A 26,066-nucleotide genomic window follows, 5' to 3' on the forward strand; every position below is an offset into this window, starting at 1 on the left:
TCGACCCACATGGAAACTGACAGAGGTGGAGACAAGTGGTAGAAAGGGGTTGAACTACCTGTTAGCTTCTCCGGGCTCGGGGAACGTGCTGCGCGTTTGACACCCAGGCGATGGGAAATTTAACAGCAGCTACCAGCGGCTGAAACCCAGCAGTGAGAAGCGAGGTCATGACGACTGTGTTTAATATTCATTCAGCATATTTTAATTGCGACTGCATACCTACTGACCTACTTTTGCGCAAGTTGGAAATAAATCGACTCTGGGCTTGATTTGTAACGCTCAGGGTTGAAGATCCATGCAGGGATTTCTTTGACTTTTGCCTCAATCGTGAAGGAAAAACGACATTCTGTGTAAGATTTTTTATTTTTATACCAAGGCCTGCGTTAAGAGGAAGACAGAAGATGAAGGATGGTGTGGAAACAGTAATACTGGTGACCATTGGAAGGTCTATGCAGCATGTCTTGGCGTTTGGCAGAAACTTCCAGTAAAACGCGGGGACATTTCCCAGACTGTCAGTAGAAAGCTGAGAGGGAAGAAAGGAGAATAAGACCAAGAGATGCGGATGGAGAGAGAGAGGGTCATGACCGCCTCTCTCGACTCGAACCCCGGTCTGCTGCTGCTCCTGCTGGCCTGCTGGCACACACCCATGATGGTTGGAGGAAGTAAGTCTCTCTCTGTTCGTGTGTTTCTACGTCTCTCTCTCTTTCTAGGTCTCTCTCTCTCTCTTTCTCTCACTGTGTTCCTATGTCTCTCTGTTACCGTCTGTCTCCCTTTATGTCCCCCTCTATGTGTCTCTATCTTTCTCTCTCTCTCTCTCTCCATCTGTCTTTTTTTCTATCTGTCTCTATTCATCTCTCAGTCTCTTTCTCACTGTGTTCGTATCTCTCTCTCTCGCTCTCTCTCTCTCTCTCTCTCTTTCTCCTGTCTCTCTGTGTGTCTGTCTTTCTCTCTCTCTCTGCCTTTCTATCAGTTCAATTCAATTCAGTGAGCCTTATTGGCATGACGTACATGTGCACATGTTGCCAAAGCATTGATTCAAACATCAACTTCAACTATCTGTCTCTATGTCTTTTTCTCTGTCTCTTTCTCACTGTGTTTCTCTCTCTCTCTTTCTTTCTCTCTCTCTCTCTCTCTCTCTCGCTTTCTTTCTATCTGTCTCAATGTCTCTTTGTCTCTGTCGCTCTCTCTCAGTTTTTCAGTTCAGTTCAGTTCAAGCTGCTTTATTGGCATGAAATACAAAAGCAGTTATTGCCAAAGCAAAGTCAACAAATTCTAATTCAAATAACATTGATATGTCAAATGTCAAATTATATGTCTCTCTGTTTCTCTCTCTCTGCCTCTGTTTCTGTCTCTCTCTCTCTGTCTCGCTCTCTCTATGTGTTTCTTTCGCAATTTTTTCAATTCACTTCCATTCAATGTGCTTTATTGACATGAAAATTGAGAACAATATTGCCAAAGCATCGCACATTTAAAGATAATCATTTGTACATTAAATGAAATTAAATCCCTCCCCTTGTATCAGTGTGTGCACGTGCGAGTGTGTTTGTGTATGTACGTGTGTGTGTATGTTTCAGTGCCTGGACAGTTGAGGTGTCTAGGTTTCTCTCTCTCTCTTTCTCTCTCTCTCTCTCCCTCCCTCTCTCTCTCTCTCAATTCAATTCACTGACTTTATTGGCATGACTGTTGATCAGAAACAATATTGCCAAAGCAGTGGACAAAAACTACAAAATGTCGATGTTCGAAACAAACCGTAAAAAACAAACAGCATTGAGATGATTAATTATTTGGATTAAAACATATACTATACAATATCTATAACAACAAAAGACCATTCTCTCTCTTTCTTTGTGTCTGTCTTTTTTTCTCACAAATGTGCTCCATAATTCTCATTGTTCCAAATCAAATTTAGCCTATTTACATGATCAAGAGAATACATGACAACAACACTAGGTTTACATTTATTAATTTGTTTTTGTTTGTTTGTCTTTCTATCTGGAGAGTTGTATTTGCTGTATTCAGGCCTCCAGCGTAATATTTCAATTTGACAAAAAGCTGTCATAAAACTGTCAGCGCCTTAATTGAATGTCTGTCAGGGGATTAGACTTTCAAAGCAGTCTCTCTCTCTCTCTCTCTCTCTCTCTCTCTCTCTCAGCTGTTTAATTAGCTGTAGCAGGAATGCAGAGGCACTTTCAATCAACAATACTTATGTCGATATCATTGCTCAGCCCCCACTTCTCCGTTCCTTTACATTGTGTTTAATGCAAAACCACCTTGGGAAACCAAACCAAAACAACATGCACGGCCTTTGCTGAGTACCAGCACGTGGTTAATCTGTGTTTATGAGGCTCCATATTGATTTAGCCAATGAAACATGCCTGATATTTCCCCACATGGCCTTCATCTTCTCCTGTCATGACATAAACATCTCATCCTTAAAGGGGCTTTTCAACTGGAGTGAATCGAGCGGCTCATTGCTGCTGCCTTGGGTGTAATTGAATAATTTTATTCATAAATGGCATATCCACTGGAAAAAAAAGTAAATGGGTGATGAACAGATTTTTGCATACAAAATAGCGAACACTTTTGAGGCCATAATCATACCTGTTTTTTACTGAGTGGTGAAATTGAGGCAACAATTTCCATTGAAAATAGAGTAAAAAGAATGATTTGAGTTCCTACTCACTATAGTAAGTATAAAATTCAAAAATATATTTTCCTAAAAGTGTCCCTCACAGGGTCAGACTATTCTTTAATTCTTCTACATGTCCCTCATTTCACCAAGCAGAACAACCCAAAGATTCAGTGTCCTCCAATAATGTGATGTATTATCGTGTGTGATTCACACTGTTTTCTGTGTTCGCCTTGCAAACTGAATTTCCCTGGGGACAATAAATACCTTTGCATCTTGACACTTGATTAATCACTGCAAAATCTTCATCTTTCATCTTAAACAGTGATTTAGTCTTGAATTCAGTCTTAAAGCCATACTTTTTCAAAGCAAGTAAAAGAAATCTGTCAATGGGGTGAGATCATTTCACCTCTAATCCAGTTTCACTTGTTTCAGTAATTTTCTAGAAACAAGTGACTATACTTGCATCTTAAAATCCTATCGCTCACTCCATCAGAATCAAGAAAATGACGCTGAATCAAGATAATTTTCGAAACAAATTGATTTGCATTGGAGGCTAGAAGAATTATCTCACCCCTTTGGCAAATCTTTCCACTTGTTATAAGACAGATAAGATTTCCAAACACAGTACTCATAACTTGTTAAGATGGACAATGCAGTGTTGGCAGTTCATCGAAAAACGAAGACAAAGTCAGAAGGCTGTGGTTATGTTTCTTCTATCTTGTATGTCACTGCTCTAAGATGAAAACCTGGTATCGCCAAATCAACTTTAATGGGAAGTGAGAAAAAGTCTCACTTTCAGACTGAAAAACCACAGACTTTTGAAACCCTTAATGGGTTTAGAGTGGGGCTGAAAGGCCGAAGAGTAACGAAGCGCACGCAACACTTAGGGGATCATGTAAATGTCAAGTGAAGCACCAACATCGGACACAGGAGGTCTTCACTGAAGAGGAGCAGGGCAAAGTGCTTCTTTTTTAACTTTATTTATCCAGCAAAGGGGTTCTTTCAGCGCCGTCCTGCTTCACATCACAGCCTTGCTCCATGTTGAAGGAGGGGAGAGTGTTATTAATTCATGCTGCTCGCCCAGATTTTCCCAGTCAATCTGAGGATTTGAACTAGCGACCCTCCAATCCCAAGGCTGCATCTCTTTTTCTCTCTCTTCCACCAGGCTGAGACCTGAATTATCGGATGCGTCGCTGCCATCACAGCCCTGTTCAAAAATGCAGCAGAAGTTAGAGTTTGACATTTATGTTCAAGCCTGATGGGACCTTCTGGGACGTGATTCAACCTGACCCGCTCAGGACAAATTAAAATGCTCACTTAATTGCTGCCACTTGGGTCAGGTTGAACAATGTTGCATAATGTGGTCATTAATCAGAAAAAACATTAGCAAGTTGAGGCTCCAGTTGGAGTTTTCCTCACAGAAAGCGAAAAAAAAAAACCTGATCAAAAATCATATTTATAAAAAAAATCGTCTCTCACCTTATGTAATGCTAAAATATGTTAATTTAATCAGCATGCACAGAACATTAGCTACCGCAGAAACAACAATATTAGTCCCAAGTACACACCCACTCACATACACACACACACACACACACACACACACACACTCTTATACACAGACAGCCATCCGTCACAGGCCAGCCATTAGCCAGATTAGTCTGTCTGTGTCTATCTGCAAACCGTCACTTCCCTGTGATTTACGGTCGTCAGTCCGAGGCAGATCGTACGTCACAAAACTACTCTACTCTACTCTACTCCACTCCAGGAGAAACACAATGTAAACAGTGGGCTGTCACGAGGCTTGTTTTTGTTTTTGGAGTCGCCCTCGTGATCCTGTTGTTCGGGGAAAAACTGCCTTTGATTTGACAAGAAAGTAATTTGGTAGAAGCTTTTGTCCAAAGCGCCTTACTGTACCGTGACGGCCCCAGTGGGGATCGAACCCCTGTGTGTGTGTGTGTTTCCTTGTGTTTCTATACTTGTGAGGACCAAATATCCTCACGAGGATACAAAGACGAGGCAAATCCTCCAGAGTAAAGACGTCTTGCCGGTCCTAACTTCTTTAAAGCGTCAGTTTAAGAGTAGAACTTGGGTTTCATGTTAAATTTAGAATTAGGATTTGGTTTAGGCTAACACTTCTACCCTGAGGTCCCTCATGCAGGATCATTACTACAAACACGTTTCGCAGCCAAGCTTTGTTCAAACCCACATGAACTTTATTGTAAATTCTAGTCAAGATCCCAAAGTTTCCAAAGATACCAAATATGTTAGGCTGAATTACAGGGAAATGTGTGTAAAATGATGCACAAGACATCTGGATTTTTCCATTTGATGTAATGGTGCAGCCATAAAAAATTGAATCTTGGGATTGAATATTTAATATTTTTTATAATATATAAGCAGCTGTAGCTTCAATGAAATGTCATAACGAGCAGATACAGAATATGTATATAACATTGTCGTACAGTATGGAAAAAGTATTTTTTTTTTATAACTTTGAAAACTACTTAAGGGGGCATTTAATGGGAAACTCATTTAAGGTTTGTTTAGGGTTAGGGTTTAGGGTTAAGGTTGGGTTTAGGGTTAGGTTAGGGTAGATGTTAAGGTGTGGGATGTAGTGGAGAGGGTTAAGGTTATGAAGGAGCTAAGGAATGAAGGTAGTGAGTGAAGGTCCTCACAAGTATACTAATGCAAACATGTGTGTGTGTGTGTGTGTGTGTGTGAGAGAGAGAGAGAGAGAGAGAGAGATCAAGAGTGGATGGGGACTTTCCCAATTGCCCTCAGCATCCTGGACACTGCTGACATGAGAATTTTCAATAATCTAATTTAATTAAATTTTTATCAATTGCAATTTTAAAACCTTTAACACCCCAAGGTAGGCCAGTTAAGAAGAAATTCTCATTTACGAAGCGGGCCTGAAAAAAAACAGGCAAAATACAAAATGGGATGGGATAGGGAGAACGTAAAAATTATGAATAAATAAATAGTTTGGACAGACAGGCATACAATAGGAAGGACAAACAAGGACATGGGAGGAACGTGTGTGTGTGTGTGTGTGTGTGTGTGTGTGTGTGTGTGTGTGCGCAAACTCATGCCCTCACATGCTCATACGTCTATCTGAACTGCTATATTTCATCATTTAATCAATATCCACATTCTCCCCTCCCCCTCCTCCTCCTCCTTCCCCTCCTCCTCCTCCTCCTCCACTGTCTTTCATCCGTCTCTCTCTTTTTACCACTCCCTCCATCATTGATCTTTTTTTCTCCCTCTCCTTCCAATCCATCTCACTTTGCCCCGCGTGTCTCCTCGCGACGCCAAAAAAGACCGAAATTCGCTCGCCATCTCTTGAGATAGCCGTCCGAGATAATTGCTCTTTCTCGGACTCATCTCTCTCTCCTTTCTCTCTATCTTTTTTCCCCTCTGACTCATTCATCCCTCGCTCTCTTCTGTATCGCTCTGTCATATTATGTCTCCTCTGATCCTCCTTCTCTGTTTCTGCATCTCCCTCGATTTCTCCCTCTCGCCTCTTATCTCTCTCCTCTCTCTATCTCTCCCTACCTCTACCCTCCATCCCTTTCTCTCTCCCTGTCTTTCCGACTCCTAAGTCTCTTCTTCCCTCTCATCTCCTCTCTCCTGGTGTGTATAATGTAATTGCAGAAGTCTATTCACTGTGTGTGCACTCCATTCCAGCCCTTGCAGATGAAAGGGGTTGGGATTTAGCAGCCGTGGATTGTGATGGGGGATCTTGCTGTCAGAGACAAGGAACGTGGTTTTGAATATATTTTCTCGGTGGGATATGTGTGTAGGTGTGTGTTGAGGGGGAGGGTGGGAGATGTTTGTGAATGTAGTATGTGAGTGTGTGTGTTTTTCTATTTGCATATATTTGTGGCTTTGTGCGTTCGAGCGTGTCTATATGTATTCTGCTCTCTTTCCCACTTAAAGGAAAAATCCACCCCAAAACACTTGTTAGACACACTGTTAAAAAGCAGCTATTGGCAATGTGTTTTCTTCTTCCTGTGGTTAACTGGCCAAACAACTTGATGTCATACTGAGATATTTCCAGTGTAGCTACAACTGAGTTTGATATGAGAAAATGTTTCAGGATGTAAAACATCAGCGGTAAACATCTTGGTTTTGGAGGGGTTTTCAGTCCCTCAGAATCAAAGAGCGAGGGCTTCTTTCTAGAGCCGCCATTTTGCACCGAGAGACGTTCAACAATCACACAGGGAGAAATCCATCGTAGAAGAAGACGAGAGACCAATTTCTCCACCCACAATAGACCAGAATGCAATTGCAGCCAGAAGACAGATTGTGTTTTGAGAAAAGATCACAACTCTCGCTTTTTTTCCCAACTGGGAAAACTCGCTGTCTTGCTCTTACAATGCGATCGCTATATCGCTCTTTCCACCCACACATACTGAATGCAACAAGCTCATGCCTGTTCTCTGGGGGGGGGGGGCGTTGTCAAAAGGCATTCTGGGAAATGTAGGAAATCACTGAAGTAGAAGTAGAGGAGGCAGGTTGAGGGAAAGTGAAAGTTTTGGTACACCACAAAAAACATCACACTTCATCACAAAATGACTCCTGGAAAGCACTGAACATTACTGACTGATGATACTGTATATTATAGTGTAAGAGTATCTGTGGCTAACCAGCTTTGGCAGGCGGGCCGGTGTGCACTGCAGGGAGCTGGAGAAGGCTGGTTTGCATAAATGAGCCGCGGTTAGCTGGTTAGAATAGCTGGAATAGAGCTTGACGTTCCTGGTCACACTCAATGGAGGCTGACTGGATCCTTTTCGATTTGGCGATGGACTGAATTTTCTTTCTATTGAATTTTTAATAGAGGCCTGTCACAAAATGTTTGGTGAGTGGTTATCATGCGGTTTGCGAGACGCTGCCAATCCTCCTACCGCCGACAGAAATTAGTTTCCTTTGTCTTGTCGGGGAGGAGGAGGCGATAACGCTGTAATTTCTCAATTTTCTGTCACTCCCCCAACATGGTGGCATGTTGTTAGTTCATAATAATAATAATAATAATAATGAATTTGATTTAAGAGTGCCTTTTTCAGACTCGAGGACACTTAACATAGTTCAAGCTTTCAAACACACACTTATATTCACGCACATGCATGAAATTGTGACTAAAGATATATGATACTGTGCAAAAGCAAAGTTCAAAAACATCAAAAGGGAAAAGGAGCATATCAAGCCTCAAAAAATGGCATTCAGAAGCTGAGATAGTAAAAATAAATAATAAAATAAAATAATTTATTTTAATTTGACATGGTGCAAAAAGTGAATTTTACCTCTTTTTTTTTTTTTTTTTTTTTAACCAACTCAGCTTTTTTAAATCCTCCTTTTTTAGGCTTAATGCCCTAATTGGCTGGTGTGCAGGCTCCTTTTCCCTTTTGATGGTGTTTTTGGACCACACACACACACACACAAACACACACACACACACACACACACGTACACTCTAACATAAACGAATACACAAACACACACAGGGACATACACACTTCCAGGCACATGTTAATTGCTTTCAGTGAAGTGAAGTGAAGTGAAGTGAAGTGAAGTGAAGTGCTATTCTTATCCTGCACTAAAGAAGTTAGATTGGACCAATACCCGACTGATCAATAGTTCCTGACATTCAGTAAAAAGCCCAGTTATTGATGCCATTAGATATTGTATCATTATGAAGAGTAAGGTAATGGAAGGATGTCTCCTCATCTCTCCCATCAGACTCTCTCTCTCTCTCTCTCTCTTCCTCTCTCTCTCTCTTGCTTCCATCCATGTTTTCTTTCTGAAGGAGGGAAGGAAGGAAAGGAAGAAGGGATTATCTTGCTCTCTTCCTCTTCTGGAGTGAAGAAAGGAAAGGAAGAAGGGATTATCTCTCTCTTCCTCTCTATCTCTGTCCTCTTTTTCTTTCTTTCTTTCTTTCTTTAATTTTTACTTCCTCCCACCATTCAATCATTCCTGCTGTTTTCCTTAATGAAGGAGGGAAGGAAAGAAAAGGGAATTATCTCTCTCTCTCTTTCTTCCTTCCTTCATTACTGCTGTTTTCTTTCTGAAGGAGGGAAGGAAGGAAAGGTAGAAGGGATTATCTCTCTCTCTTCCTCTCCATCTCCTACTTTCTTTTTTCTTTCTTTGTCCTTTCCTTTCTCCCTTTCTTCCTTCATTCCTGTTGCCTTCCTTCTGAAGGAGGGAAGGAAGGAAAGGAAGAAGGGATTCTTCCTCTCTATCTGTCTTCCTCTCTTTCTTTCTTTCTTTCTTTCTTTCTTTCTTTAATTTTTGCTTCCTTCCACCATTCCGTCATTCCTACTGTTTTCCTAATGAAGGAGGGAAGGAAAGAAAAGGGAATTACCTCTCTCTCTCCTTCTCTCTCTCTGTCTTTCTTCCTTCCTTCATTACTACTGTTTTCTTTCTGGAGGAAGGAAGGAAGGAAAGGTAGAAGGGATTATCTCCCTCTCTCTCTCTCTCCCTCTATCTCTCTCTCCCTTGTATATTTCTCTTTCATTCTTTTTGCTTTTATTTATCTTTTCCTTTCTTACTTCATTCCCGCTGTTTTCCTTCTGAAGAAGGGAAGGAAGGAAAGGGAAGGGAGGGAAAGGGAAGGGATTATCTCTCCCTCTCTCTCTCCCTCTCTCCCTCTCTCTCTTTCTCTGAGTGGAGGTCGTAGCTTTTAACAGTGATTTAGTGATATAATGACTGTCACACTCTCTTTGCGAACACTTCAAATTACCCATCAATTTTACTTCGCCCCAGAGAGTAATTGATATGAGCCTGGAGGGGTGTGTCCGTGCCTCTGTGTGTGTGTGTGTGTGTGTGTGTGTGTGTGTGTGTCCGTGCACTCCTGTACATGTCTATGTGTCTGTGTGTGTGTGTGTGTCTCTTCGTGTGAATATACATTTACATTTTAGCCATTTAGCTGACACTTCCATCCAGAGCGAATCACAGTGACTGAGTGGACGGGCGTCATCAGTGTGTTGCTCAAGGACTCTTCCACAGGACACATGGCCGCTGATGGAAACAGCTGAACAACACACACGTGCGCATGAAAGAGTGTGTGGCAGGCTGCGGTTTGAGTGTCCGGGACGTCCAATTAGAGCCCAGGACACTGCGAGGTGTGGCAGGAATTTGCATTTTACCCAGCAGGACCCGCTCCGGTCAGAGAAATCCTGGATAGGTTGTCCTGTGTTTTTTGTGTTTGGACAAAGTAGAAAATGGGCAATGAGAAATGAGAGTTGTATTAGTGTAGAGGAGGATTTGTCCTGGTGTGAACTACATTCACTGCACTGTAAGAGGCTGCACTGTTCATGTGAAATTCATTAGCTGTTACATAATGCGTTCATTCATTAAAGTACAACTTGTTTTGGCAGTTTTTAATTCCCGTGCAGTGAAATGTCTGTGTGTGTAAATGTGAGGACTATCGTGTTCTCAGCGTGTGGAATGCACTTTGATCCCAGTTAAGTCAATTAAGGATGTAAAATGTGTTCTGTGTGTGTCTCTCTTGCTCTGTGTGTGTGTGTGTGTTCTTTTATTTATATACTTATAAGAACTAAATGTCTTCAAAAGGATAGAAAGATGGGGAAATTTTGCCAGTGGTAACTTCTTTAAGGGGTTTAGGGTTAGAGTTGGGTTTAGGATTAAAGGAAAAATTCCACCTTCGGATGCTCTTATGCTGTGTTCATTAATCTGTGATGTTCGATGCATGGAGTCATGCAATTTTGGTGAACCCACTTTTCCTCAACCTGCCTCATCTACTTCTACTGAAGTTAGTGATTTCCTACATTTCCCAGAATGCCATTCGACAGCCCCCATAGAAGGAGGTTCTCTGGTTCTCTCAACATGATTTTACAGGTCTTATGTAAATGACACGCAACACATCGATTGCGTTTCTTTTTTGTCTTTGCAGAGGATGAGTGTGAAAAAAAAATTGAAAAACCTGAGAAACAGAAAGGAAAGGAAAATACAGAGTGAAAGCAAGCAAAAGGAAGGATTAAAAGATGGAAATATAGTTCTATTTTGTTGTCTATTTTGAACCTTTTATGCAGGAGAGACCTACTAATGATAGTATAGAGTGAAGATTATTATACGTTACACGGGTTCCCAGACTGAATGGCCATTTAGTTTCCACTCCATTATTCAGCCTGAGATTGCCTCCTCGTTAGCCGTTTTCTGTGTGTGTGTGTGTGTGTGTGTGTGTGTGTGTGTGTGATTTTCCCCGAACCAATCACTAGTGACTGACGTGTCCGGCCGCTCTGACGTTATTTTCAGTGACACTGATGCTGGGTCCACCAGTCCATCTTCCATCCCTCGATTGTTCAGTTTTTGACAATATTGGTTGTTTTATTTTTTTGTTGACAGTGGTTTTTGTAAGGTAAGGATTTTCTTTTACTGCTATCAGATTAAAAAAATCGCTCCATTTTCTTGCCCAGAACACATTAGAAAGAATAGCACAGTCATAGGCTCCCACAAATCTCATACGGTGGCTCACAGGGGACAGTAGTCACATTCATATGCGAATATTCTCAACAGGGTGAAATGCAATAAAAGGTACTTCTAATTATTGGGGTCATTTTATGAACTTTCAAGGGCTTTTTTGCCTCGAGAACCTGTTAATTTCTGACAGATTGCTCTTTAGCCCCCCCATGACACCCCACCAAGCCCAAACCTCAGCAGTCACCTTTATACAACCAGCATTGCAGCAGGCAGTCCAATACCCGGCTGTGGCTCAGCAGGTCCAGCCCTCCAAAACAACCGCCCAGCCCAATAACTGTACAGGCAGGACAGCAAGTGCAAAAAGAGCTCATCCAAATTCAGATGACAGCATGGAAGAGAGTATTATGTTAGAGCTGAATAAACAGCATGACCCCGAGGAATTACTCGTCCTGAGCCTTGGCCCCATGCTGAGGAGTTTATGCCCAGAGAAGCAAAGTCAAACCAGAATTGAACTGTTGTCGGTAGCCTACTGCACAAAGCCCAGTTTGCCTCAGCTGCTAATGTTTTGATCTCTGGAACCAACTGACAGGATCTGGTATTGAAGTATTGGATTCGTTTGTTGTTCAAATTTATCATAGAACATCATGTTTTTTCTCTCTGAAATTCATTTTCTGAACCTTTTACTACAAGGACTAACAGCATTTGACAGCTAACCATTAGTGTTCCATGATTTTTGAGGTTGTCAAAGGTGTGTTTATATTTGGTAAAAATGTAAATTTGGGGTTTTTTAAAATTTCTTTTTAGTTGTGTTCAGATTTTTGTATCCAGTACGCAGTTCATATCAGCCTTTGTTTGAGTTTACCTGCTCACTGTGGTGTTGTAAATCTGTTGAGTACGGTGATATACTGTATTTCTTATAGATTTTCACAACAAATTTGTCATGGATTTGAAATACTGGTGTGATTCCATCTGTTGCGACACCATATATGTTACTGTGCACATGATAAATGCTCAGGTTCCTTGTAGTTCCAAATATGAAGCTTCAATGCACTGTTTGGTCTTGATTCCACAGCTCTTTGTTTACATGTTTATGATGCAGTCTGGATGTCAACAATTTACTGTTGTACATTACACCAGCTTTCAGTAATGCACAATATAATTACATCATATGGAGTTGATCACTTTAAAGTGTTGCAATAAAATAGCAACACAGCAGTGCACTGAATTCCCTTTAATTAAAGAGGAAATAAGGAGTAAATACTGTATGAAATGAAAATGAGTAGCAGAGTTGCAAGCATGGCATCAGAACTAATGAAAAATGTGAAGGTGGTGAGACTTGCTTTTTGGAATTTGTGGCTTTTGGCTTTAAAAAAAAAAGCCTTTTTTCAGGACACACAGGGGGAACAGCTCAGTTCACACTCGACTGTTCTGCCATGGCACCTCACCAGCAGCAGAGGAAAAACATGTAGTGTATGTTTCCCTCACAGCAGGGGCTTCCGCTGTTGCTTCCCATCCTGGGGATTTCCCGCAGGGTCGGGCTGCCAGCCTCTGGTTTAACGCTGGTGGATCTGTGATGTTCCAGGAGAGGAAGTGGTGGAGGATCACCGTTGCCTTCACCACCAGCTTGTCCACATTCTCTAGGCACACACGTATGATGCAATGGTACAGTTAATCCTCCGCTGTGCTGCCAGGATCCCGAAGGCGTCCTCCACTATCCGCCTAGCTCGTGACAGACGATAGTTAAAAACATGACGGTTTCTGGAGAGCTGGAAAAGGCTTTTCTCATAGGAAAGGCCTCTTCTCCGACTTTAGTGTAGTAGTATTTTTATCAAATCCTGTGTGGGGTCTTTTTTTTTCTTTCTTTTGGGGGGAGAATTAATTGATGAATGTCACAAGCTCATCTGCATTCAAGAACTTACAGATAAACATCAAAATAAGATGAATATTTATTGAAATTAGAGTTAAAATTGGCACAGCAATTATTAAGGCATTTGCGAGGTTCGCTAAATTCAAGTAACCAATGATGCATTCAAGCTAAGCTCATAAGTTAACTTGGAAACCAGTAGATCTGTAACACCGGTCCAAGGTGTTCAGGATTTGGGAGTGGTAAGATCCAGCTGCCTTGAGAGCCTTTCCAAATCCTCCATCGCTGTTCCTTCCAACAGCCAACATCCCTGAATACCTGGCATCGACGACAGCCAGCAGAAATATGGAAAAGGTGCCTTTGCAATTATAGATTTGTGATCCAGATGACGCAGGAGACCGGATCACGACGTGCGTCCCATCGATTGCCCCTATACAGTTTGGGAAGCTCCATCGCTGCTCAAAGTTACAGGCAATCTCTCTCCAATCTTCTTTTTTGGGAACTGCCATGTCTTGTGCCACCAAGCAGTCCCGAATCGCCTTGGAAACGGAGGGTACAATACTTGTCACGGTAGCTGGAGGCGATGCTGCTGCATGAATCCCCAGTAGCAGGGTAGCTGCTGGGAGAACACAGAAAGATCTAGGTATAATTCACAATAACATTAGATACATAATGAATGGAAATACCATTCATTTAGGGGAATGAAACAATAAAACACTGCAGGCTACAGAAGATTAAAACAGGGAGAGCGACACCAGATGTTATAATAGCTGCAATACCAAGGTCGATATAAAATATGAGAGAGGCTACGAGCAAATTAAAAGCATGATGAATGTAAAAGTACGTTTTGAGATGCTTAAAAATCAATGAGTCTGATTATTTTAGTATTGCGGTAGCCTTCCATATTCTACAGTTTGGAGGCATCATGAAGCAGCCTGTCCACTCTGATGTTGTGTGTCATTTTAAAAACACTGGCTGTTCCAGGCATTGAGCCATCGTTTGGCTTATAAAAGGCACCTCACTTAAGACCTATTGGGTACAGAACATATTATATTACCCCAATATAACATAGTGCTGAAACATCGAAAGATATGAATCATAAGATTCATTTTGAAGTGCTTGTGTCACGGCACAATCGATACCAGATGTACGGCTCTGGTCCACTTACCGGAGACAGATGGCCGAACGTTCCTTCTCATGTCCATCTTTGTGATGTGGGGTCTCACCTTCTCCAGCAGGATGTCAAATTGCTCTTTGTTCAACCTGAAGTATGACTCAAATCTGTCCGCATCAAACTCACCTTGAACTCCCCTTTAACACGGCGAGGAAGCAAAGTCTCATGCTCCCAAATCCAGCGTTGACTGGCTCTCCTCCATCTTCTGTACTGAATTAGAGCAATTATCAAGGCTTCGTTTTTGCTCTAATCTCAGATACATGCTTTTAGATTTTAGCAATGGCAGATACAATTTTGTATGCCCCGCCTTCCTGATATGAACACTTCTGTAATGACATATCGACAAGCCTCCCTTGACAGCATTACGATTAAAATAATATACAAATACACCACCAAACAACAAAATGAGCCAAAAATTGCAAGGTACATCACTAGTAGCTTTCCTTTAAGATTGGAATTTGGACTAGGATTAGGACTAGGTTCAGTTTAGGGTTAGGGTTAAGGTTAAGCATGTAGAGGAGAGGGTTAAGGTTAGGGTTAGGGAGTTTCCTATCTCTTTCTTCTATCTCTTGTGAATCCTCTGCCTTTTAAATACTTTATTGTCTTCTTTTTCTGCCGCTGCAGGACAGGAACCATCTGCAAACCGGCAGTTTTGCTGAGTAGGGCCAAAGTGTTTCAGATACCTTGTGTGGCGTTTTAACCTTTTTCTCCTGTATAAATAAATGATTGAATGAATGAATGTATTAATCTATTCACTGAAGGTCCTCACAAGTACAGTAATACAAATGTGTGTGTGTGTGTGTGTGTGTGTGTGTGTGTGTGTGTGTGTGTGTTTTAATAGCAGTGCCAGCGGCCCCAGTGAACGTATCGGTCACCCAGCTCAGGGCGCATTCGGCCATGGTGACCTGGAATATTCCTCAGGGAGACACTGTCATTGGATATGCCATCTCACAGCAGGTACAGTGTCTGTGTGCGTGTGTGCGTGCGTGAATATCTACTAGGAATGGTCATGCATGCAAATTCAGCTCCAAGTGTGATTTTTTTTGTTGGTTTAATCCTCCTAAATTAATTTCTCAGACTCCTCATTAACTTCAGTCAATCCCTCTCCTGTCACTTTATCCCGATCTACCCCGTTCTCCTGCTGTGCGCTCATTTGGTAGCAGACCAATTAATTTTGCAGGAATACAAATTGAAGGGATTTAAATTATAAATTGAATGGCCAAAAACTTGGAACCCTGCCACGCTGAGGGCCAGAAAAGTAGCTTTTTAAGCGTTGAATTATGTATTTTTGCGATACTCTTTATCTCTTGATGAGTGGATGTGATTTTTCCTCCCTGGTCCCATCCGCAGAGGGTTTCAAAAATGCAGGGTGAGCCACGAGGCCAGCAGGCGTTCAGCGTCTTGCTCAAAGGCACTTTCTGCATGGCGGACACTTGGGGTGATGAGGAATTGAACTCTGGAACGTTCCGGTTACAAGACAGTCTCCTTCAAAGTTTAGAAATGCCAGGGGAATCTGCTCACTTAATTTATTGAAAAGATATTTAATGTGAAGCTTGGCTGCGGGTCGCATCTTTGAAGGAACAATAAAAAACAAGTCCCCTGATTACAGAAGAGTTTTAGCAAGCCGAAACACGGCCTGGGGCTTTCTAATCACCGAATCAGCGAAAATGTAACAAATGAACGCAAATATTGGACATGGAAATTGTGCTATATGTCATGCAGTAGCCTTGAAATTAAGTTAGCAGAGAATGAGCTGGAACCTTGTAATGGGGATTTAGCTTTTTATTTTGATCATATATCACCTCATTTCATTCGGCTTACACAGCCAAAGCAGAGAGCGGCGCACATCTACTGTAACCCAGCCTGCTTACTCACTCTGAATCATTTTAATCAGGTTTTACCACCCACAACTTGGCAAAAGGCAAATTAGACATTAGCTGGGCTCTGAGTGGGAGTTGTCTCCATTAGAGGAAATTATTTGGCTGCGACTCGCCTGACAGGAGAACATCCACAGCCGCGAGTAGCAGCGCTGCCAAACAGCTCTGATTTTAAAGTCGCCTCACGTCTGACTCAGAATCCATCAACCTCATGGCCTCTTAACAAATGCAACACGGCTTCAAAATACACCGAAGCATCTCGAGCCATAACCTCAAAAAGCACTTACGTTAAAACCTTACTCAAATATTAAAAGCAAAGGTGGCGAGGGCAGGTGTATCGCGGGTTATCCAGTGGGCTTTATCTACTGAGCTTAATCTTTCGACTTATTCTACTGTCGAGGTCCGTGGAAGTCGTTCTGGATAACGGCGTCGGCTACTGTAAATGCTGAAAATGTAAAATAGGTAAAATATACCCGACGGACTGGACTGGCTTTTCAAGAAATGCAGTTATATGCAAAGTTACTGCACTCTGTCAGTCAGGCACTGCTTTTGCTTTTTTGGTTTTTGCTTAGAAAGCAATACTGTCAGTTATGAGTAAAACATAAGAATAGTGAGATTCTTAGGTTAGGCTCAAATTCTCAGATATTCAGCTATAAGAGAGATTATGTCAGATATCTTACTGTAAGAGTCTTCTGCTTTCAAAGGAGAAAGCAGGACGAGTGAATCTGCTCAAAGAGTTTATTTCACTCATCTGAAGTCCTTCCAGACGCCCAAGCACAGACTGGTGAGAATCGCACGTTATGTAACCGTGCTTTCATACAGTATATGGTTACACACACACACACACACACACACACACACACAGGAAGCATCCCAATTTGCTCTTAATTATCAAGATTTCCCATCTGAGACACAAAAACTCCCAACAATTGTAATTCAAAAGTATAAATGTCAAAAGGGGGGGATCTGCACACCACAAAATGTAGCATGGGTGCAATAAAATCTCAAAATGGAGCTTTTGTTCTGACATTTTGAAATGTCATAACCATAATATACAGTAAACACAAGGTTAATTGATGATTAATGTGTTAATGTGGGTGGATGTTGATCAATTAAATGCACTTGGAGCATGCAGATAGTATCCGTTCCAAACTATAGGTGTGCTCTGAGGTTTCTTCATTGACTCAGCACTGCCTGTAAGCCTGTTCCAACAATTGTGGAGAGATTTGTTTACACTTTACCTATATAGAATGGATCGCCACATGCCACAGTTGAAATGGATTCGGCTGCCAATATTTCCTTTGTAAGTTGCCAATGCTTAGAATTTGGACTTGTATCTTCAATGGTATCTGAATAAAAATAATTTTATAACCAAAGCTTGTACCAAAACCAGGACCCAGGCTCCTGATCAGAAGGTTGCGTGTTCAAATCACGTCGGGGTCATGTGTGAGGGGGGACAGTAGCACAGAGCCTGTTCTCTAGCTGGGATGTTGCAGCTTCAAATCCACACAAAAGCCGCATATTTTGAAGAATAGTCCTTGAGCGTGACATTTAACCTGTCGTATCTGCTCAGTCTTTGGAAGACGCTCTGCAGCATCAGCTAAATGCCTCCATTGAACCGTAACCAACAAAGCTCCTTTTCATCCATCCGTGCTATAGAAAATTCTAGTTGAAACACTTGTGTGTCCTTATGCCACACTATACTGTCCTTGATCTTTTTTTTATATCGACTGCTGCTGCTGATGAACACTCCAGACAGTAGAATCTAACACTGCAAAACCCTCCATTTATCAAGCAAATTCTCCTCATATTAAGTCTTAAATCCATATATCTTTTGAATAAGCGAGAAATATTTGTCAATGGGGTAAGATAATTTCACTTGTCTCTTTACAATTCAGCTTGCCTCAAAAGGAATAATGTGCCATATGCTGTTAGATATATCACTCAAATCGATTCACTGATATCTTAAGACTTAAAGGGACATTGCTGTAAGTAATTGAGTACCTCTATCAATCTCTATTGGTGACCATTAAGAATTGCAACAACTTTAACAGATCTTCAGTACAGTCCCCCCCCCCCCCCCCCCTTCCTGTTCCCCTGAACTACGGTGGCCTGTAATTGACAGAAACATATATATTTCATATCATATTTTCTTTCAACTTTGAGATGGGTAAGTTAGCCTATTAGAGCAGAGATCCAACAGAAACATATAGTGAAGAGGTAATATATCATCCTGCTAAATATTGGAATGATAATACTGCTGTGTCTTTTTTTTTTTTTTTGGCTTGAGAACGAGGCTTTTTAGCCTTCATAGATGAAATGTGTATGGGGTGAGTGACTTGAAACTCCAGCTGGTGGAGAGTTTTTGTTCCAAAACAAACAAGTTTTGAAAGCCACTTAATAATAATAATGGTTGAGTCATTGGTATTGATCAACATCCCTATCTACACCCTGCAGATATATTGTAGTCATTTTATGCTATGGGGCAATACAAATCCTACTTATTGCCCCTTTAATATGAGATGAAATTGCTTGCTGGGATGGATGTTTGTGCAGTGCAATGTCTGTGCTGAAATAGATGTTCCCAGCATCGACTATTCTGTCTCATCAATCGATTCAACAAATAAATCCTACAGTTAAAGCAGGCAGGATGGCCTAGTGGTTAGAGAGGTTCTGCCATAACTGGGCCTGGGACTGAAACCCCTTATAGCCATATAGCAGCTGCTGAAGTGTCCTTGAGCAAGACTCTACCTGGTCCAGGGGCGTCGTACCACCAGGCTGAATCTGCGCCCCAAACAGAACACAAAGAGTTTTTCCCCTTTGGATCAATAAAGTCGATCAAAATAAAAGAAAAGTTCCATAATATCCCTAATATTTAAGGTTTATTCTTTTTATTTAGATGCTAAGTTTGCATATGAGTTACGTTTGTGTATGAGTGTGCATCTGCATGTGTCTGCATTGCTCTGTGTGTGTGTGTGTGTGTGTGTGTGTGTGTGTGTGTGTGTGTGCGTGTGTGTGTGTGCGTGTGTGGGTGTGCCAAAAATGTATTCTCTCAAGGTAAGGAGCCTGGTATAAAAGCGTCCACCAGATGGCACGTGTTATTATTTTATGCACGTGTGTCTCCAGAGGCAGGACGGCCTGATGCAGCGCTCCATCCGAGAGGTAAACACATCCAGCCGCTGGTGTGTGTTGTGGGATCTGGACGAGGACACACACTACAGCGTCCAGGTGAGAGATGCACTCTGCTCCTCTCTAAAAGGGCTGCGTCACCATGTCTGGTCTGGGATGACGCATGTCTGTGTCACTTTTCAACACATTTATAGCTCTACATATTCGATTTTCGTTAAATATCAGATATCGGCCGGTCAGAGTCGTCCGCCTCTGATGAGCTACATAAAAACAGTCTGTAAAACCTGCAATGAAATGTTCTTTTCTTATCACATTTTATTTATACATGTCACTGTTCAAAATGTTTCAATTAATTCTTCATTTAAAGGCAGTAATGTCTCCTAAGGTTTCTCTACCACTGAATAGGTGCAATGGGTCACAATGCCTTAAAGAGCTGCTAAACCTAAAAGAAATTCATTAGCCTGGGTTTCAATGGAGAGCTACAAATTAGAAACTGCTGCAAATTAGATACTTTCTACATAAAAAGCTTGCATTGTGCAAGATTTTAAATTTTTAATTGAAGAACTTCAGGTTATGATTTATTTTCCAAAATGAATATATTGCATTTTAGAAATGAACTTATGAAATTATGAATCTCCTCTCAACATAAAATTAACATCAACACATATCGGTAACACTTTCTTTATGGCATATCTATTAGTTATTATGACTAATTATATTGGTAATTAATTCTGATGCAGCACAAGTGTATAATAGCTCATAGTTCCCTACATAATAAACCAGCACTAATTCCAGCTACTGGATGATAGAGCAGTATCTAATCTGTGGCTCTATTATTGCGGCTCTATTAAACATTTTATAATCCATTCTAGCTTTATTACAGACTGCCTGACTTTTTTTAATTTTTTTTATTTATATAGTTTATTTGATAGCAATCTCAGAACCCATCGTCTATCGGTCTGACGACGATTAGATCAGATCTATTAGATCGATTAGATTCTAATCGTCGTCAGACCGATAGACGATGGGTTCCGAGATTGATTTGATAGGGACAATGCAAATGAACATAGTGCCACTTCAACTGGTTACAAACAAGTTGATGTAACTGATGTTCTGCATACAGAGATTACAGCTATTGCTAGTTTCCAACTCCTGTCCCTAGTTAGGCTTTTCGTAAGAGAAAAAGAGAAGTATCATACAATTATAGAACATTTTTTAAAGAATGAAAAAAAACAAACACAAACAATAAAATAATCAAGTCATGAGATAATTAAAAATGCATACAGCTCTGATTTTGCTTCAGCCAGCCTTTAACTTGTGCAGGTTGTCCTTCAGTTGTCCTTCAATCGGAGGACTGGGTTCAATACGGATCCGCCCTGCAGGAGTGTCATTGAGCCAGACACTAGCTCCAAGGTCTCTGCTCTGTAACTGACCCTGACCTTTGACCTCCCTGGGGAGGGGGGAGGACAGTGTAAAGATCAATAAAGAATAAAATAATTATCCAGAGTGACTTTGAATGAGAGACCTGGAGCTCAGGCTCAGTGTCTTGCTCAAGGGCAGTTTGACTCACGGCTGTTGCACGGATACAACTTCTAAAAATCCACCTTTCGCTTCTCTTCCACTGCTATATATCATCAGTCTGTGATGTTCAATGCATTTCAGGCATTATTTTGTGATGGAAGTGTTGTTTAATTTTTATGGTTTTCCATACTTTCCTCAACCTGCCTTGTCTACGTCTACTTTCCTACATTTCCCAGAATGCCTTTCAACAAGCCCTAGAGAAGGGGCGATGGATTTCTTTGACATTTGCATTGACGTTTTAGATCGCTGCAACATTTTCTGCTATCAAACTCCATTGTAGCTGCTGGAAATATCTTTGGCCAGCTGTCCACAGGAATAAGAAAAATACACCAAACAACAAAAAGTGTCCACAAATGCAAAGTACACTGACAACAGCTGTTTTTAAAAAGCTTGATTTTCCCTTTAACCGTCAGCCCACCCTGTCACCCTCATATCCTCATTTGTTACTGAGAACGGACTGGAGAAGGCAGGGTTCCCAAATGAGTTTTGAGCTCAAATCTATATTCCCTTTATTATCTTGCGAGACGCAGTCCAACCTTTCTGTCTGCTCCTCCACTTATTGTTTGTCTTCCCCCAGTCGTTCAGGATCCCGGCCAAAAACACAAAGAACCATTAGCTCTCTAAAAATACCCAGACGAGCCGGTTCCTTATCATCATTGCTTAGACTCATCTTACGATAATGTCTGCTGGAAATACGCCCGGTGTGGCGTGATGAGTGGTTACGTAACAAGCCCACCTCTGTCTGTAAGTGATGCTGTGTTGGTAAAGACCACATGAACTCCTGCTGGTCTGGGTTCAGATCCCCCCCACAGCTTTCTCTCCTGTGTTTCCTGTACTATGTCTCCCTCTCAGCTTCTCTATTTTCCTAAAAAAAAATACCAGGAGAAGAAGACTGCACATTCTCTTTTAAAGAACTTGTGCATGTTCTCTGGATCCACATATTATATTTGTTTCTGGATAAAAGCAGTTAAATGCCCTAATTATAATTGCAATTCTTTCTCTGCTTCTCCCTACATTTCTTCATCCTATTTGTATGTTTTGGAATTAATAACAAGATCAATAGATACCAATAGATATCACATACAAATGTTATACACCATCAGAAAGATAGGATGCTGAAAAGTGGAGAAGGGTTTGGGACATGTGGACACCCGAGGGACACCAGTCCCTCACTAACAGTTACTGCACCAGGTTTTAGAGTGTTGCTCAATTTTGGTCAATTTTGATCCATTTTTGATTTTGAAAATGGAAACAAATGGTCAAAAATATCCCAATCAATGGTAAAATTAGCTGACTTATATGAAAGCAAAAGAGGAAGAGGATAAACCTAGTTTGTTTAACATCACCAAACAGAGCCGGCCCCAGGCATAAACAGTTTATGCGCTCGTTTAGGGCCACACACATCTGTGGTCCATCATGGGGCCTCATAATTCAAGGATTTGAATCCTCTGAGTGTATAGATCTACTGTTGCAGTGAAATCATACAGGAAAGCAAGTTCCCCAGTTATCAATATAATAATGAACAGGCATAGAAAGTAGGCTATAATATTGTTGCTGAATGATACTTATGAAACTGAATTACATTTAGGTTACCCAGGTTTGCGCTCTATACACACACATCCATGCACACAGGCTTACAATTAACTAGCTAACCTTGCATGATATTTTTTTTTTCTCTTGATAGATTACACAGCACGCTTGAAATAGTTTTCAGACTATAACAAGTTTTTGAATGCCTAATAAAAGTCTGGGTTGCATTACTGAGGTGACCTTGGTTAGACCCTTTCACACCACCAGTTCTACCTTTTACCCAGCTCATTGCTTTGGTATGAAACGGGCTGTACAGTTTCATTCCATATGTGATGACTGCTGTGAGCAAGGAAATTTGTTTATCAGCTGCGCATGTGTAATGTTTAGTGTTATGGGGCCACACATTTCTTGTTTAGGGCCACCAAAACCCTTGGGCCGGCCCTGTCACCAAACATAAATAAGTACATTATCTAGTGCAACGTATGAGGATTAATTTGTTTTTATATTTGTTCTCTGGGTCCTCCAGAGAACTCAGACTTCATAATATATGTTCAAACTAGCCTACAACTGGTGCAGCAGACTGCAAGTCTCTAGTTTCTGTGAGTAAATCTGTCTGTCTATCTGTCTGTCTGTCTGTCTGTCTGTCTGTCTATCTATCTATCTATCTATCTATCTATCTATCTATCTATCTGTCTGTCTGTCTGTCTGTCTGTCTGTCTGTCTATCTATCTATGTGTTTGGTGTTGTTAGGTGCAGTCTGTTGGGCCTCAGGGTGACAGCCAGCCGAGCCGTACCGTCCACTTCAGGACACTGGAGAGGAGCGACCATTACCCAGCTGGAGTCCTGGACCACCGTAAAAACATACATACACACACACACACACACACACACACACACATACAAATCCCACTGTATAAATGTATCTTTTTTATCATTTTTTCTTGTTTGGTTTCCCTGGTAATGAAGTTTTATCTGTTGAATCTGCTGTTTGTGCCAGATGAACCAGCCATGGAGGGTCTGGGCATGACTCCTCACCTGCAGACAGGAGAGCTGCTCATTATCACCACTGTACTGCTGCTCTGGGCAGGTGAGGCTGGTGTGTGTGTGTGTGTGTGTGTGTGTGTGTGCGTGTGTATGTTCAGTTTTGTGTGTGTGTTTAGGTGTTTGTATATGTCTGAATCTGTGTCAATGCTGGGAAAAGTTAAGAGTTAGTTAAGAGTTAAAAGCAGTTATTTTACATTGTTACTGACCTTAAAAAGTAACTAGTTACAATACAAAGTTAGTCTTTATTAAAAGTAACTTTTGCGTTGCCAACTTCAACAGCATGCTGTAGCAATATGGCTTATACTGCCAAGTGTGTTCATCGATCATCGTTTTAAAATGCGATGCAAGACGATTGCTCTGTTTTTCAAGCTGTAAGCAAATCTCATTTAGATCAAGCAGACTGTGTATTAATAAATGTAACATTTAAATTAAAAAAAAGTAATTAAAAACAGATTACAAGAATTGAAAAACATGTTAAGTTACTACTTACCACAAATCTGAATACTCATGATGCAAAGTAGCGTGTTACCCCCAACACACATGTGTGTGTATGTATGTGGATATGTGTGTGTGTGTGTGTGTGTATGTGTGTGTGTACATTTACCTTGATTTGATCAGTGTTTCAGCATCTTTGCCTACATGCACATGAACACACATTTTGAATTTGTTTCAAGTGTTTGATTTTGTGCGTGTGTGTGTGTGTGTGTGTGTGTGTGTGTGTGTGTGTCTGTGCACGTATGTTTCCCCGACTCCTCCCCTGCTCGCCACCTCGGCCTCCGCCCCAGCCGTGATCGCCCTGTTCTGCCGACAGTACGACATCATCAAAGACAACGACTCCAACAGCACCAAGGAGAAAGCCAAGCGGCCGTCGGTCCGCGCCGCCACCTCCTACTACAACACGTCCTCCCACAGCTCGCCCGTCTACCACAACGGGGCCGTGCGCAGCAGCAAGGTGGCGAGCAACAACTTCCTCTCTCCTTTTACTTTCCTGCCCCCGGGCTTCATTCAGAAAGCAGAAAAAAAACAACCTTTTTCCCCCCCTCTCCCTGGCTTTTATTTTGTTATGGCACTTCTCTATAATGCATGATCATTCTAGGCTCCCAGGAATATGTTGTTTCCTCTAAAGAGGCTTTGTGGCTGCGTCAGAAATCTCCTAGCAACCAGCGCTGGCCCCATCCTGGCTAAATATATAACAACCAGGCTAGGAAAAGACAGATACCTGAAAAAGACTGTTGTGGTGTGGCTGTAGATCCATTCAGTAAGGGTAAAAGTGAATAGTCTGACAAAGTAGATTTGTTTCCAAGTTTAGGTCACTGTAACTTGAGAAGAGTTAGCTCAAGTTAGCGGGAGCAAACTGTTGGTTTTTGGCTTTGTTAGCCAGGTAATTAGCCAGCAGGTGGAGGGGCAGTAGTAGTTTATAAGTTTATTTATCATAACCACTGGGCTACAGCACAGACCACACAGGGACCACAGATGATAAGCCACAATAAAATCTGAATTAACAAACCATGTAAGACTGCAAACTAAACATTACAATTTCTGTCTTTTTTTTTTATCCTAGATTTGCATTACCTGCATCAGTTGTACTGCAGAAAACAAGGCGAGGTACATGCCAAACCTTAGTCAGGCTCAAACAAAGCAAGACCGACTGACACACCTGTTCTTATAAAGGGGAGAGGACTGCTTGTCAGTTCCAATGACCCGCCTACTAAAGGAGATGCCCTCTACCATCACACACAAGTTTGGACGCACCACATTTTTCTTAATTTTTTTCTATTTTCCACATTTTAGAATAATAGTAAAGACATCAAAACTATGAAATAACACAAACTGAATGATGCAGTGACCAAAAAAAGTGTTAAACAAATCAAAACTATCATAACTATCTTATGTATGAATATAATTCATACATAAGCATCAACTCCACTATTTATATTTGTCTAAGAAACATATTTCAAGCATTTAATCATAAGCCTTTAGATCAAAATGGCTTTAAGAGAATGAAAAACAGAGAACATTCAGTCAGGTGTGTCCAGACTTTTGACTGGTATTGTATAACCCATCAAAATGAGAATGAGAGAGAATGAGAGATTAAAATGAGAATAAGGATGGAGCAAGTTGCACCAAACATGATTCATTCTTTGTCTGGCTCATCTTACCCACAGATTCAACTTACCCCTGTCTCCCCTAGTTAATAATATCCCATTTAGAAATAGGTATAAACAGGGAAAAAGTGGATATTTTTAATGTCTGATATTTTTGAACCAGAACGCAATGGAAACCCAATGCAATTAAGTGAGAAATTCAGCTCAGCCTGACCCCAGTCCATCGGGTGCAGACGGGTCTCATTTCACTTGAGCATAAAATGTCAAGCCTTCACACACACACACACACACACACACACACACACACACACACAATGTGGAATAGGTCATTGATTAGTTCATAAATCCTTAACTCACATCATATGGGGAGTGCATTAAGACACGTGGTTCTGCATGTGAGTGTGAACGGACACCCACACACTTCCTTCAGGATGTTTATGAGTCATGGTTATACGTATGTAACTCTCTCTCTCTCTCTCTCTCTCTCTCTCTCTCTCTCTCTCTCTCTCTCTCTTTCTACCTCTCTCTTCTCTCTCTCTGTATATGAGTCATGTATTTATGTATATAACGCTCTCTGTCTGTTTCACTGTTCTCTCTCTCTGTCCCTCTCTCTCTCTCTCTCTCTCTCTCTCTCTCCCTCTCTCAGCTTCACAGAGCCTCCTCTTCCATCAGCATCATCAGAGTTTGA

At 41.3% G+C, this 26,066-nt stretch overlaps 1 protein-coding gene across 1 annotated transcript; it reads left to right on the forward strand.

The window, feature by feature from the left end:
- The first annotated feature begins 580 nt into the window (after positions 1-580).
- LOC139655652 (fibronectin type III domain-containing protein 5b-like) lies at positions 581-26,066 on the forward strand. Its single transcript, XM_071533104.1, has 7 exons — positions 581-662; positions 14,954-15,069; positions 19,116-19,217; positions 22,980-23,082; positions 23,227-23,316; positions 24,059-24,225; positions 26,025-26,066. Exons 1-7 carry the CDS (start codon positions 581-583, stop codon positions 26,064-26,066), a joined length of 702 nt encoding a protein of 233 aa, XP_071389205.1.

This window comes from Centroberyx affinis, unplaced genomic scaffold, assembly GCF_046629955.1.
Source record: "Centroberyx affinis isolate AG114_WGS23_722 - 3 ecotype Tasmania unplaced genomic scaffold, CSIRO-AGI_Caff_v1 ptg002323l_1, whole genome shotgun sequence".
In the NCBI taxonomy this organism is placed as follows: domain Eukaryota; kingdom Metazoa; phylum Chordata; class Actinopteri; order Beryciformes; family Berycidae; genus Centroberyx; species Centroberyx affinis.

Excerpts from the sequence above, each read along its gene's own strand:
- LOC139655652 (XM_071533104.1), top strand. The coding sequence starts at position 581 with ATGACCGCCTCTCTCGACTCGAACCCCGGTCTGCTGCTGCTCCTGCTG. Across the intron at positions 19,218-22,979 it reads ACACACACTACAGCGTCCAG|GTGCAGTCTGTTGGGCCTCA; the intron begins GTGAGAGATGCA and ends TGGTGTTGTTAG. Across the intron at positions 24,226-26,024 it reads GGGCCGTGCGCAGCAGCAAG|CTTCACAGAGCCTCCTCTTC; the intron begins GTGGCGAGCAAC and ends TCCCTCTCTCAG.